This window comes from Vombatus ursinus, unplaced genomic scaffold, assembly GCF_900497805.2.
Source record: "Vombatus ursinus unplaced genomic scaffold, bare-nosed wombat genome assembly UNPS02009835.1, whole genome shotgun sequence".
NCBI classification, from domain to species: domain Eukaryota; kingdom Metazoa; phylum Chordata; class Mammalia; order Diprotodontia; family Vombatidae; genus Vombatus; species Vombatus ursinus.
In genome coordinates, this window is record NW_020949613.1 from 24,836,922 (window position 1) to 24,852,517 (window position 15,596).

The window sequence follows — 15,596 nt, forward strand, 5'->3', positions numbered from 1 at the left end:
TGATGTTCCTGAGAGTTTTCATTTTGGAGTTTCTTTCAGGAGGAGAGATTGGTGGATTCTTTCTATTTTTGCTTCCTCTACATTTAGACTTTTAGGTTTTATAATGTTTATAATGTGGCTATGATGCCGGTATTTACTGTCAGTTTAGTCTAGATCCATGAAGAAAGGGAGGAAGGGAGACATATAAACACACACCTACTTCCTGGTATTTGGGTCAAAAAGGTATGGAAGCTGATGCTATCATCTAAACACTTATGCCATGCTCTGTCATCTAGGGTTCCTGGTAGGTACGGCTCTTAGATCCAGAGCTTGGAAGCAATCACCGTTGCACCGTAATCTTTTTATTCTGCCCATATTAGCTATATCAAACTCTAGCTGCTGTTTCAAACTTCTAGCCTCTTTAAGCACCACCATATGCCTTTGCCACCCCATTTTTCAACAGATAACTTTGCCTCCTCTTTGAGAAAATTAAAGAGAGAAAAATGTAGTCTGTTTTTTCATCTTGCTTCTACTCCTACTCAATTAAAATTAATCTCTGTAAGGTCACAATGACCTCTTTATTGCCAAATCCAATTGGCCTTAGTCCTTATTCTTCCTCACCTCCTTAAAGCTTCAGTACATTGTCTTTGTAAGATACTTGCATGTATACTGAGCACTGTAGAGGGTAATTTTCTTGCCTGCCCATAAGTCCTCTGATATATCTTCACTTTGATGACTTGCTACAAAGACTGGGGCTTCTGTCACATAATCATATGTACCTTACCTTTTCCCTGGTTTTTTGTGACACTGTTTTTTCCTGGTTCTCCTTCTGTCTGTCTAATGAATCATTGGTCTCTTTTGCCAGACAATCATGTCCTTCCTCCTATGTATGAGTGTATCTCAGGGCTTTGTCCTTGCTCTTTCCTCTTCACTGCCTGTACTCATCTCATCAGCTCCTATGAGTTTCCCCTATTATTCCTGCAATTGACTCACAAATCTATGTATCCAACTCTACTCTCATCTTTCCTAAGCTCCTGTTTGAGGTCTCCAACACCTTAATTGAAATCTTCACTTGGAAAGAACTTTTTTCTTTTTAAATTCCCTTTCCTCCTAACTTCCCTGTATTTATTTACCAACATTTGTTCCAGCCCTCTAGTTTTGAAAACTCAATAATAAGATCTTCCGATCTTATCTCATTCCTGTATCCAGTTGCTAGGTTTTCTCAGTTCCATCTCATCTTACTGTGTTCCCCTTTTTTCTATTCATACTACAGCCACCCTTGTCTGAACCTTCATCGCTTCTCTGCTGCACTATTTAACTTGAACTCTCTTCTTCAACCCTCTCTCCCTCTACCATCCAACTTCCATACAACTACTAAACTGATAATCCTGAAGTGCAGGTCTGACCATGCCACTGTCCTGCTCAAGAAACCTTTGGGGTTCCTCATGATTATTTTAAGAAAAGATATAAACTCCTTTATTTGGTATTTAAATCATTTTGCAATCTTGATGCAGCATATCTACTCCAAACTTATGAGCCTACTTGCTTCACCTATACACAAAATATTTCATTTCTCATTTCTGTGTCTGTACAAGCTCCCCTATTCCTAGAATACTTTCCCTCCTTATCTCTTATGTTTTAGAATCCCTAAGCTCCCATTATATCTCAGTTCAAGTGCCATCTCTTTCTGCAACCTTTCTTGTTTATTTGTTGTTAGTATCCCACTTATCCTCTACCTTCAATTATATATTTATTTTGTAAATATCCTCTATCTAAAGGTCTTTGACCATGTACTAGACTGTATAACGTTAATTCAATGATAGATGCTATCTCACTTCAGTTTTTGCATCCCTAGAACCTCATACATAATAGATATTATAAATGTTTGTTGATTGATTGACTTACAGAGCCCTCTTCTCTTTTTAAAGCCCCTCTCTACCATCCTCTATTCTTTGTTCTTTTCCCCGATTTCTAGCCAACGTAGTCTTCTTTGCCTAGGTTAGCCCCTTTATTGGTATTCTCATTTTCATTGCTTCTTATCTCTTTCAGGAACTTTATCCCATCTCTTCCTCTTCCTGTCCTTTTTAGTCACTTTTAGTTTTCTACCAGCTCCTTCCCTGTGCTGTATTCCCAGGTCTCTCTCATCTCTAACAACAACCTTGACAACCTGATATCTTCTCAAGATAATCTCCTTTTACCAACAATCTCATAGAAAGAATTCATTTCCTTTTCTCCTATTCACATCTTAGTCTTTTGTAGTGTTATTACCAAATCCAGCACTTGACTGAAATCCTGTCCAGTGTCACCAGTATTAATTTTTTCACCCTGCTGAACAGCTAAATCTAGTGACTTTTTCATCCTTGACCTTTTTTGTGGGTTTTTGTCATTTCAAACAGCCCTCTTTTCATAGATACTCTCTCTTTTAGCACTTGTGGCATTGTTCTGTGGTCATTGTCAGTCCCCAGAGTTGGACCCCTGTCCATCTTTCTGCCTGTGAAGCATAGTGTCCCCCATTGCTCAGTCCTAGGCGCTCTCTCTACTCATTATACATTTTCTCTTAATGATTTTTATTTTCCATAAATTTAGTTATCATCCCTCTACAAATACTCAAATATCCATAGATCTGAACCTTAATTTATCTCCTGAACTCTAGTCCTACATTATCAGTTGACTTCTAGACATCTATCTGGATATCCTATATGCATCTCAAATTCTCAAAATAAAACTCACTGTCTTCTTTCACTCTCACCCTCCCCAAACTGCCTGTCTTCCCTTCTTTCTGTTAAAAGTACCACCATCTTTGCTGTCTTTCAGGTAGATGACCTCACATATAAAATCAATTTACAAATGTAGTTGATTCTTATTCTGCCACATCTTTCCCATCCTTACTCTTCTTTCCGCCTGTGGCCATTATCCTAATCTAAGTATTCATCACCTTCTGGCTAGTCTATTGCAGTAATCTTTTATTGGTTTCCCTTTCTATTTTTACTCCTTTCTAGACTATCCTTTTTACAATTGCCAAATTAATATTTCTAACCATTTTCCTTTTATGTTCAAAAATATTCAAGGGTTTTCTGTTGCTTTTAGGATAAAATATACATCCTTCAGCTGGCATGCCATTGGGCAAAGTCTTCTTTCCCCCCACCCTTAGGTCTGGAAATATAATCGAATCATTGCTCCTTGAAATGGTGTATCGGTCTACTCCCCTGTGGCTAGCCATCTCAGTAATTTTCCAAATCAGTATATCTCTCCCAGCCACCAGACCCCTTACATATTTTGTCTTACCTTATTAGAATATAAGTTCCTTGATATCAGGGACTGTCTTCACTTCTGTATTTGCATCCCAATTGCTTATTAAACATTTAATAAATGTTTCAATTATTTGTTCTACCTGGCATTAAAGCACCCTACATTCTGGCTTCAACATTCCTTTCCATATTTATTTCCCTTTATATATTCTTTGTTCCTGCCAGATTTTACCTTGAACTTGACATTCTTCTTCTGTCACTGTGCTTTGTGTTGGCTGTGTGCCATTCCTAAAATGTATTTCCTCTCCAACTTCATCTCTTAAAATCCCTAACTCTTCAAAACTTTGGCTTTGGTGTCTTGTCCTTCTTTAAAAAAATTTTTTTTCTGTTAACAGACATTTTTTTCTTTCCTTCCTACTTCTTCCCATCATCTTTCCTTATCTAAAAAGGAAAAAAAAACATGCCTTATAAAAATATACATATTTGAACAAAACAAATTCTCATATTAGACATGACCAAGACTTAAGAACAGCAACCAAAAAAAAAAAATTAGTAAAACTAATGCTAGAGGGTGCAAATACAAAAACTAATGCTAAGGGGGTACAAATAAAAAGAATGAAGTAGCAATAAGTAGCATATAGTCTCCTGGAGAGACAATATATTTAGCGTAAATATAAAAGCGAATAGATAAAAATTCAAATCAACTAAATACAAGGTAGTTTGGGAAAGGGAAAGCATTAACAATTGGAGGGGACCAGGAGAGAGTTCATGGCAACAATAGTACTTGAGATCTATCTTAAAATAGAAGGGAGACTCTGAGACGAAGGTAAGGAGACAATTTATCCTAGGCATAGGGGGCCCATGTAAAAGCTAAGAGATATGCTGTGGTGTGTTCCTCTGTGAGGAGCCTCAAGAGGGCCAGTTTGGCTGCATTAATCACATTATGGGGAGGGGTTGGAAATAATGTCCAGTGAGCCTGGAAAGACAGGTTGGGGGCAGCTAGGTGGCACAGTGGGTAGAGCTGTGGCCTTGAAGTCAGGAGGACCTGAGTTCAAATGTGGTCTCAGGCATACAACACTAGTTGTGTGACTCTGGGCAAGTCACTTAATCCTGATTGCTCAGCAAAAAGAAAGAAAGAAAGATAGGTTGGGTCCAAGTTATATAGGGCTTTAATTACAAGGCTAAGGGAATGAAGTAACAAAAGTTATCAAATGTTTACCAAGTGCCGGTGATATAAGTGCAGAAGTGAAGACAATCCCTTTCCTCAGTTAACTTAACATTTTGTCTGTATACATGTTATATCCCTCCCTTTTCCTCCTAAAGTCCTTCAGTACCAGAATTTAAAAAAAACAAAAACAAACCAAAACATCTCTATCTCTAGTGCTTAGCTCAGGTGCTTAATAAATAAATATGGAGTCAAATTGTATTTACATACCATGACCCTAAGTAGGTTCTTCTGGTTTCAAGGGGAATCTTGTCTCCCCTACCTGGAAAACTGACCATCAGGTTTAATGATTTGTCCTACAAAATAGAAGTTTTTGTTTTCCAAAGGAATAGTAAGGAATAATTCACAAAGAAATTAGTAGTACTATTTATCAACAAATTACCATGCTCAGGATTTTCAGGTACATTCCTCTTTAGCTAATTAGTTTTTCCCCCAATAACATCTCTCCTGTGAGAGTTGCTTATAATTTGCATCTGTATTTTCATTTGTATTATAATTTGAGGGGAGAAGGATAAGAGCAGATTTGACCTTTCTTAGAAAATGTCACCATTCTTTCTCTGTTTCTGCTTTAACTGCTCCTAGATTTAACTACTCAGTCATTCAGAGTAGTAGTGGATAATGCCTGGGAAAAAGCAAATGTTGTCTAGCATATTTGCCAACTATCATAACCTCTTTGTGTTTTCAAAACAAAATTTGAAAGCAAAATGTCTTAAGCTTCTATTTCTCTTCTAGTAATTTTGTCCAGTGATGACGAGGATGACATTGACAGTGGGAATACTAATAGAAGAGAAAGTGTATCACCTAGACCTGCAGATTCAGCACGTTCCTCCCCAGCACCCTCTACAGGAAAAGTAGAAGCTGCACTAAAAGAAAATAGCTGTGGATTAGAACATAGAGGGAGAAGTACTGCAACAGAATCAGAACTGGTGGTCACAATACCAAGAAAAGCAAGAATGAAAGATCAGGTATTCGGTCCTTAGTGAGTGCTTAGGATTCAGAACACTATGTAGGTGTACCCATCTACTTTCACAGTGGTTATGAGGAGTGGATTAAGCTCCTTGTGGTCAAGGAACATAGAGTGCTCAGCACACAGTATACTCTGAATCTTAGGTTAAATACCTGAATTTTCAGTGTGAGTTTCTGTTTCTAAAGGAGTTATCCTTTTGAAAAGAAAAGATCCTTTTTAATTTAAATAATCATGCACTAATTTGCATGTTTTTCAAAGAGAAGACATGTTGAAAAATTATAAATTGATTTAAGGACTTCAGTTTTTATACACTAATTTTGGCTATGGTTTACTATCAAACCAAATAATGTTTATTATCTCTTTGTTCTTGAGTCAGGTAGGCTTGAGTTCATATCCTACTTCTAACACTTAGGAGCTGTGTGACCATGGCAAATCATTGAATATATCTTGAACTTCAGTTTTCTCATCTATAAAATAGGGATAGTAGAACTTACAGTTAATCCCCAACTTTCACAGGGGTTCTTACATTCCTTGAAAACAGCACAAAAGTAAAAAACACAAATGCTGATATATATTGAACCTGTAGGAAATGGGGGGTAGGTTCCTGTGACCACCAAAAACTAATCTTCAGCTAGAATGCTGTTACACACACTTTTCTACATATAATACTTTAACAAAATATTAATTCTGATAACAACCTGCCATCTCTAATCTCCCTTTTGACTAAACTATTCCTTGATGAAGTACAAATCTTGGGTTGAGAGAGTGGGGGTGACTATCATCTCCTTGACCCACAAACTTGGTCGCTTTTACTTTTTGTCAATCCCCTCATCATACACAAATACTTTGCTCCTTTTTGCAGATAGAACAAATCATTGATTTTTTTATGCCAAACTCACCACCAACAGCTGTTGCAGACATTCCAGCATGAAGTTTATCTAACACCTTTATTTTCTTTCGAAGCCACATTACAGACTTTGCACTAGTGGGCTTAGTGCCCAAAGTACTTGAGCTGTGCTTTAGGGGCGTAATTGCAACATAAAACTTGAAGTCTTAAAGGCAGACAAGAGCAGTGGAGCATCTAGTAGAATAACAGCTACTCCACAGACTAACACGCATCACACCTCCTTTTTTTTCCCTCTATTGCAGGTAGCCACAAATGTATACAGTTGCCAACACTGAAAATCAGGTTACTTCTAATATTAAAAAAAAGCAACTCTCATGATTATTGTGTTAGGGAAAGTTGCATATTATCAGAATATACAGAGGCAACAGAAAGTCCTTGAAAATTTTTGAACAGAAAAGAAAAATGGTTAGAAATACTAATTTGGCAATTGTAAAAAAGATAGACTGGAAAGGGGTAAAATAGAAAGGGAAACTAATAAAAGACTACTGCAATAGACTAGCTAAAAGGTGATGAATACCTGGATTAGGATAATGGCTATGAGCAGAAAGAAGAGTAAGGATGGGAAAGATGTGGCAGAATAAGAATCAACTACACTTTTGAGTTGATTTTACATGTGAGGTTGTCTACCTGAATGACAGCAAAGATGGTGGTACTTTCAACAGAAAGGAGGAAGGACAGGTAGTTTGGGGAGGATGGGAGTGAAAGAAAACAATGAGTTTCATTTTCATGCAACTGCTTGAAGTCACTAAAGTTACACACTTGAATGTTGAGGATTGACATGATTTCAAGATTGTCATGAGGCTCAAATTCAGTAGTACCTTAGAGAGTACTACATAAGCTTCATTTAGTTAGGATATTATCGGATGAACATAATTATGTTATAAAAACTTAATTTCTCCTGGATGTTATTCATGAACATAGAATTTGATCATTTTGGGGCCAATTTTTAAGAACTCAAGCAAGAAATTATTCTTTTCTTCCAGTTCGGCAATTCTGTACCGAATACACCCCTAAAACGTCGTAAAGTTACTTCTCCAGAAACTTTAGTTGATACTACGCCTTTAAATTTCCAAAGTCACTTTGAAAGTGTCATTCTGAATTGTCGAAGTATACGAATAGGAACTCTGCGGCGTATGGTAGCAGAGCCTGTAATTGTGAGTACATTCTTTGCTTTTTATTGTATCTAAGTGAGATTTTAAATTGCAATGTAAAAATCTCTCTCTGTGTCTACAGCCAGTATACAATGATAATAATTTGCTTTGATTTTATAAGTTCAGACTTCCTAACTTCAAATTCGGTACATAGTACAGCAGTTGATTCAGAATTGCTTTGTCACTTGAGCAAAGTACAGATAGAAAGAATCCACTGATCCTTCCTGAAAGGAATCCCACAAAGGAAGAGTCCCAGGAATGGCATAGTCAAAAATGTAAGCTCCTAAATTAGTGAAAAAATACTGCAAGCATCCAGAAAGAAGCAGTTTAAGTACCAAAGAGCTACTATCAGGGTCACATAAGACCTGGTAGCTTCTACCATAAATAGGAGGTCTTGAAATACAGTATTTCAAAAAGCAAAAGACATAGGCTTGCAACCAAGAATAACTTAACCTTGCAAAACTAAGTAATCCTACAGGGGAAAAATGGACCTTTAATGGAATAATGACTTTCAAGCATATCTGATGAAAAGAAGTAGGAACTTTGAAATACAAACACAAGAGTCCAGAGAAACCTAGAAAGGTAACTTTATTTGAGCAATTAGAAGGAGTTGTTTGATGAAGCATTGCTAAACAACCTAATGGGGGGAGAAGAAGCAAAATACTTTCAGAATCATAATATGTTCAAAGATTATTAAGAGAGCTAATAAGAAAAACATAGGTGTATATTTTCAGTCATTTACAATATCCATGAAAGTGTGGTACCATATAGGGGGTGCCCCAAAACATTATTTTTGGCTCCATATTCCCAACAAGTCATTTGTATTTTTAGAAAGTATTTGACAGGGCAGCTAGGTGGCGCAGTGGATAGAGTACCGACCCTGGAGTCAGGAGGACCTGAGTTCAAATTTGGCCTTTGACACATGATACTTACTAACTGTGTGACCCTAAGCAAGCCACTTAACCCGAATTCCCTCAACCCCACCCCCCCAAAAAAAAGAAAGAAAGAAAAAGAAAACATTTGAGTCTTTCTGACCTTACAAGCTTTGATATGTGATTTCAGTGAGGTGGGTGTGCCCTTCACTTGATAAGACCATAACCCACTGAACTTTTTCATTTCTGTATAACTTCTTGCATTTTCCTTCGATAAGTCTATAGAAGATTTGCCCGATGCTATCATCCCTTTTAAAAAAAATTATTTTTTTATTTTGGCTGGGGGGTGTGTGTGTGTGTGTGTTTTGTGTAATTAAAACCTTTAGTAAGGCTATTGCTCACTTTTATTGCCTGATTGGACCATATCTTTTCTGACCAAGCATGTATTTGAAGTCTGTTATTATATTTCTTTCTCATAAGTAATACTTGGTAATATCTTATGGTCTTTTGAAAGTTACTATGAAAGGTCACCTGCAGATTTAGTTATTCTGAAATCATGGGGTTACATGATTTGCATGCCAGTAGTGGCATTCAAAAGAAGAGACTTTGAGGGAGAAGCTTCAGGTCGTTAAAATCACTACATTTTCTATAATGCATTCCAGTATCTTCTCTTCTTACTAATTGTCTATCTTCATTTCTGTTCATGGCGTAGCAACATAGACAGCAGACTTTGATAAGAGTCCATCTAGTTATGAATGATAGCCTGGACAATAGCTATTTTGTATCCATTTGGTTTTTCATTTGTGGATGGCTAGACTGAACTCAAGAGAGTTTATGGATCTTATTTAGAGAGCTCTACATATCCACTTGACACAATGAGAACAGTGCTGTAGGAAAACAAGCTTTTGTAGGACTTGACCATCTAAAATTTCTTTTTCCTAGTGGAATCTGAAATGGTCAAGAAGGAATTTTTTTTTCTTTCTTTTTTTTTTTTTTTAAGATAATTTGATAACAGATCCCTGGAATGCCTTGAAATTGTCACCTTCAGCACAAACTTTCTCTGAGTACATATATTTTAGTAGGTGTAGCCATTCTTCATTTAATTCCCTTTAGTTCCATTTCTACTTCTTCTTGTAGTACATTTTAGATAGAGATAATGAAGTCCATGTGAAGTTATTCTCTTACTTTTTATTATCATATTAGTGACTGTATTCAGAACTAGTTAAAGAGCTGGATGTAAACAATTATCTTTAATGATTGATTGTCAGCTTGGAAGAAGATATCTATTGCAGTGCCCGGAAATTTGTGCTTGAACCTTTGTTGTTTAACATTTTTATCAGTGACTTGACTAAAGTCTTACCTTTATTTATAGATTACACAATGCTAGATGGAGTGACTAACATAACAGATGACAGAATCATAATCTAAAATTTTGGTAGAGACCAAATCTATAAGATTGAGTTAATAGTGATAAATATTATTATACTTGGATTCAAAAAAATTCAATTTCAAAAGTATCAAATAGTTGAAAGAAGTATGGCTAGCTAATATAATGGTAGACTGTTTTAAGAGATGCATAGTATCAATGACTAGGGAGGTGTGAATCTCTTTTTATACCTAGAATACCTATTCTAGTTATAATAGGTAGAATACCTGCCTAGAATAGTTTATTCTATTCTGGGCACTACTTGACAATGAATGACATTGAAAAAGCTGGACTGTTCCCAAACCAAGATGATTAGGGATCTCAAGATCCTGCCATTTTAGTGTCAGTTGAAAAGAGCCTAAAGATAATTCTCTCCAATGTGCTGTCTCTTTTTAGTCACTTTTGTCAAAAGCGTATGGAATACAGTATAGCACTATGTTTATTGCTTGTTTTAAAGTATTTGATTTGGTAGAGGTAAATGAAACTGTAAAGAGTCTTCCAAGAACCATTCAAGAATACTTAATAGATAACAACCACAGAGGTAACTTTAAGTGATCCTCTACAACTATCAAGGGAAGCATAAAAGAGGTAGACAGGGTCACCAGATCTTATTCATCACTAGTGAGATTGTCTTACACAGATTGCAAATGAAGGAATCCCTGTAGATGTTTCATCCAGATGTTCCTTTTTGCAGATAACATGGTAGGATATGTCATGCCCAGAATATCATAGGACCTGTTCAGTGATATCTGTAGCCTTTCGAAAGAGAGCAACCTAGAAATCCATGCAGGAAAAAAAGCAGTTGCTCACTTTAGTAGATCACTGGCTGAGATAGTCACACCTTACAAATATCTTGGATGAAATAACTAGGTGACAAAGAGTAGAGTGCTGTACCTGGAGGCTGGAAGGCCTGAATTCAAATTTTGCTAGCCATCTTAACTTGGGCAAGTCATTTAACACTCTCTGCCTCAGTTTCATCATCTGTAAAGTGGAGATAATAATAATAGCACCAATTTCCCTGGGTTATTGTATGGATCAAATGAAAGTAATCTCTTATTACACTCCTACAACTTTCCAAGACTATAAGATACAAATCTGCATTGGTATGGGGAGAGTTCTCTTCTCTCTTCCCAATTGTATTTATTTTCTCTCCCTTTCACTATCCCCCCCCCCCCCGAAATGTCCAAAAACATGTCTTAATTTCTACATCTTAGGTCCATCACCTCTCTCTCTCAGGTAGCCTGTTTTAACATAGATCCTCTGGAATCATAAGAGTCCTCTGGAACATATCTAAGTATTTGTATCCATTTGGTGCTTATCTTTGTGTATAGTGTGATGTGTAAGTCTAAACCTGATTTCCCCAGGTTGCTTCATTCATTCCTTCATTCAGTTCTTTCTTTATCTGTCCTTGCCTCCTTATATGGGATAATAGGGTTTATTGACCACTAGACTCATTAGCTTTTGTATGTAATGTCACTAGTCTGTTCCGCTTATGAATCTTCATTTCTTAACATATCATTTTGCTGCATTGTTGTATTTGAGATTTGGTACTCCTAGGTCTCTTCTTTGGTACTTTTTCCTTATTTCCTATGAGATTTTTGACCCTTTATACCTCCAGGTGAATTCTATTATTTATTTTTTCTAGCTCTGTAAGTGACCTGTTAGTTTCATTGGTGTGATACTGAATAAGCAAAAATATAGATAATGATGTCATTTTTATTGTATTAACTCAGCTTACGCACAAGAAATTTGTATTTCTCTATTATTAGGTATTTTTTTTAATTAGGTATTTCTGTAGAGTGTTTGGTAGTTTCAGACTACCAAGTATTTTTTACTTTCTCTACTTATCTTAAAAACAGAATTTCTCTACAGTGAGAGTTCCATGTACTCTTTAGAGCACAGCTTCTGAACCTAAATAAAACAAATTTTTTTAAAAAGTAAGGAATAAACCTCAGAAGAAGCAACTCATCCATGGTCCCACAATTAATGTAAAAACAGTGATTTGAGCCCAGATTTTCCATATCAGTTATGAGAGAAATAAAAATTCAGTCGACTCTGAAGTTTGACTTCAGAATGATAAAAGTAGCAAAGAAGGTAAAAGATGGAAATAGTATTAAAAGTTCTTCATGATTAGTATAGTTACAAAAGCCACTAGTGGAACATCTAACCATTCTAGAAAAAAAATGTGGAATAATGTATAAAGAATCACTAAATCCCCACTACTATGCATGTACCCCCTAGGTCAAAGAGAGAAATAACAATCCATAAATACAACAACATTCATAGTGACATATTTTGTGGTTGCCCATAAATTCAGGAATGGCTGTATAGATTGGAATATGAATGTAATAGAATACTATTTTGCTATAAGAAATAATAAATCTAAAATCTGGGTCGATTTGTGTGATCTAATGCTGAGTTGATGTAAATAGAACCAAGAGAATAATATGCACAGTATAATACAAATGAGACCACTGAAAAGCAGCTTAACCTCCATTCATTGTATTGACCAGTCTATCTATTGTTTAGTTGTATTGCTTTGTTACAAAATGGAATTCATTTTGATTATGTGGCACGGTATATCTGGAACTATTATTTAAAAAAAAACTAATAAATCAAGTCCTGTAGAAGTATGAGCTGTTTTATGATTTACCATTTTTTAATTGTATATCTAGGACAATAAAACGTGCTAATATTATCCCTTTTTTTTCAGTTTTGTTTAGATTTTATCAAGATTCACCTAGAGGGTAAGATCTTTTTCCTTTACATTTTTTTATCATTCCAGTTATTAAAATATATTTTATAAAGACATTATTAGATGTTGTGATGCTTAAGGAACAGTTATTAAAATGACTAGTCATTTCATTATCTTCATTAGATGTTTAAGTACTCTTCAAATACAATATTTCTTTTTTCTTTTATCTTCTTTGGGTGGGTGAAGAATACAAAGAGAAATAAGGTACAGTCTAGTAAAATATCATTTTATCTTAAAGCACATGGAATGATTAAGGTTGAGCTTACATTATAAGCTAAAGACAAAGCTAGAATACTTGGGTTCAAGACCTGGACCTTTACAACGTATTGGCTATGTGATCTTGACTAGGGTCATCATAATAGCATTTATAGAATATTTTAAAGTATCACAGTTTTTTACATTTTATCTCATTTGATAAGTTTCATAGATTTAAAGCTGCAAGAGAATTTAGAAAACATTGAGTCCAACCATCCCATTTTACAGATGAGAATACTGAGGCCCACCCAGAGAAGTTCTATAACTTGTCCAGGGTCACCCAGTTAGTAAGTGTCTGAGCTATGATTGAAACTCAAGTTTTTCTGGATTCAAATCCAATATCATCTCCACTACACCAAGCTGCCTCAAGTCATTAAACCTCTCTAAGTTTGTTTCCTTACCTCTGAAATGTAGGTAATAATGCTTGCAATTGACTCCTGTAGAGTTGTGAGCCTTAAATTAATTTGTTGTTTTAATACACTCTTTAAGTGTTAGCTATTACTGCTATTTTAGTAATCCCTTTAGCAGCACACTTTTTCTGTTTAAAAGTATACTCTAATAAGTAGAACTTGTCTTACCCTTCTGTCTCGTTTGAGGCTACACCCAATATTCCTTAAATATAAGCACTAATTATAATTCTGCATTTTTTTTTCCACTTCACATTTCATTATAGTGTTGCTTTGAGAAATTTGGACTATCTGTAATTGGGGTCTGCTACTTCATTTCCTAAAAGCCAACACTCTGTCTATGTGTTTTATAGACTATATAGACTATATATAGTCTATATAGACCATATGTCTATAAGTGTTTCAATGTAATGTCAACATTTCAGTGCCAATTTGAAAAAAAATTTCATTACATACATCAGCTACACTAAATCATAAATTTGCACACAGGGTTTATAATTGTAAAGATTTGAAATTTATTATTACTAAGAAATGGTTTGAAAATTGAATAATTGTGAATCAGATGTTTCTGTTTTTGGTTTTACTTTCTTAACAGTAGTGAGAACATCCTTCAAGAAAATTTAATAAAGAATTGAATATTTTACTGATTTTTCCTCCAGAGTTCGAGAGTGGTGATATTCAAGAGATTGATTTAAAAACCTCTGAACTTACTAAATGTGAATGGTGTAGTGTCAGAAAGTTACCTGTAGTATTTCTGCAAACAATACCAGCTGCTTGTCATAGCCTGAGAATGCAACTGAAGATGAACCGAGAGAGAGATAATTCTTGGTATGATTGTGAAGGAGAAAGTAAGTTAAATTGGCAAGTCAAGAATTGGGGTAGGGCAGAGTAAATATATATGCATGTATTCTGTCTGGTATAGAGGGAGAGGTTCAAGATCAGAAACCATTTACATACTAGTTTAGTGCTTTCGTCATAATAGATGCTCAGTATTTGTTTTGTTAATATTTGTTGAATTCTACTACTATTTAAGCTTATCTTGAAGTGAGGTGGTTAACCTCACTTCATTTTCAGCAGAGTTGCTTGGTATTGCATAGCCTGAGGGCATGTGCAGTGCAAAGTGTGCATGCTGCAGTGAATTTGCTCAATGCAACAAGGGCAAGTACTGCCAGAAACACCTTGGATTCATTACGCATTTGATTTTTTAATTTTGGTCATTGTGCATTCAGAAACCTTTTCCTGTTGCCAAAGTTTTCATGACCTCCACAATTTAAGAAGCGCTGCAAGTCTCCTCTGAGTTCATTGGTTTTCTATCTGGAGGTGGATAGCATTTTACATCATGAGTCCTTTGGAATTGTGATGAATCATTGTATTGATCAGAGTTACTAAGTCATTCACAGCTGATTATCTTGATAATTTTGCTGTTACTGTATATATTGTTCTCCTGTATCATTCCATATAAGTCTTCCTAAGTTTTCCAGAAACCATCCCCTTCATCATTTCTTATATTACAGTAGTATTCCATTACATTCATATACCATAACTAGTTTCACCATTCCTAAATTGATGGGCATGCCCTCAGTTTTTCAGGTCTTTATCATCGCAAAAAGGCTGCTATATTTTTGTACTTACAGGTCCTTTCCTTTTTCTACTCTTTGGAATATAAACCTAGAAGTGTTAATTGTTGGTTCAAAGAATATGGACAGTTTTATAGCTCTTTGGGCATAGTTACTCAGAACATTTTCTAACTAACTTGTATACAGCCTATTAAACTAGTTTATTTTAAAGTATTGTATATGTAGCATGTATTTATATTATTAAATGTACTTGACATTTTGAAGTAGATGAATTTGTGACCAGTTGATAGATCTTTCTAGATTGGTCCAGTTTTCCAAACTGGTCCAGGGACAGACTCAAAAGGCACAGACCTGCTCCACCTTTTCCAGCTAACAGCTATCTTTATACTACTGCAATTAGTGAACAGTATTCGATATTTTGTTCTAGGCATGATTTTAGATATTATTCTGGGAAGTTGGATGTCCCTGCACCTAGTCTAGTGTGTTTATCTGTTACCAACAAGAAGTATAAAAATATGTTATGCTTCAGAATGAATTATGACCTCTTTTTATGCTTACATGTACATTTCTTTCTTTTTAGGTCCTGAAGAACAATATATTATTTTAATTTTTGAAACTGGTCTTGATACACAGGCAAATATAGTATTTGAAAATATCATTACTGAAATTGGTATCAGAAATAATATTCCTGATTTTTTTGTGAAAATATCCTTTGAAGAAGCCAATGGAAGACTTGTTGCTTTTACAAAAACCTATGAAGAAGTTTCCAAAGCAAGTTCTCTGCAAAAAGAAAGCAAAATAAAAAATGTAATTTTTTTTAAATACCT

At 35.3% G+C, this 15,596-nt stretch overlaps 1 protein-coding gene across 2 annotated transcripts in view; it reads left to right on the forward strand.

The window, feature by feature from the left end:
- SENP6 (SUMO specific peptidase 6) overlaps positions 1–15,596 on the forward strand; it is a 116,341-nt gene that overhangs the window by 77,803 nt on the left and 22,942 nt on the right. For both annotated transcript variants that reach the window (XM_027852919.1, XM_027852920.1), the window contains 5 exons: positions 5,185–5,417; positions 7,310–7,480; positions 12,489–12,522; positions 13,852–14,040; positions 15,350–15,576. In XM_027852919.1, coding sequence (XP_027708720.1) covers positions 5,185–5,417; positions 7,310–7,480; positions 12,489–12,522; positions 13,852–14,040; positions 15,350–15,576 — 854 coding nt within the window. The remainder of the gene's footprint in view (positions 1–5,184; positions 5,418–7,309; positions 7,481–12,488; positions 12,523–13,851; positions 14,041–15,349; positions 15,577–15,596) is intronic.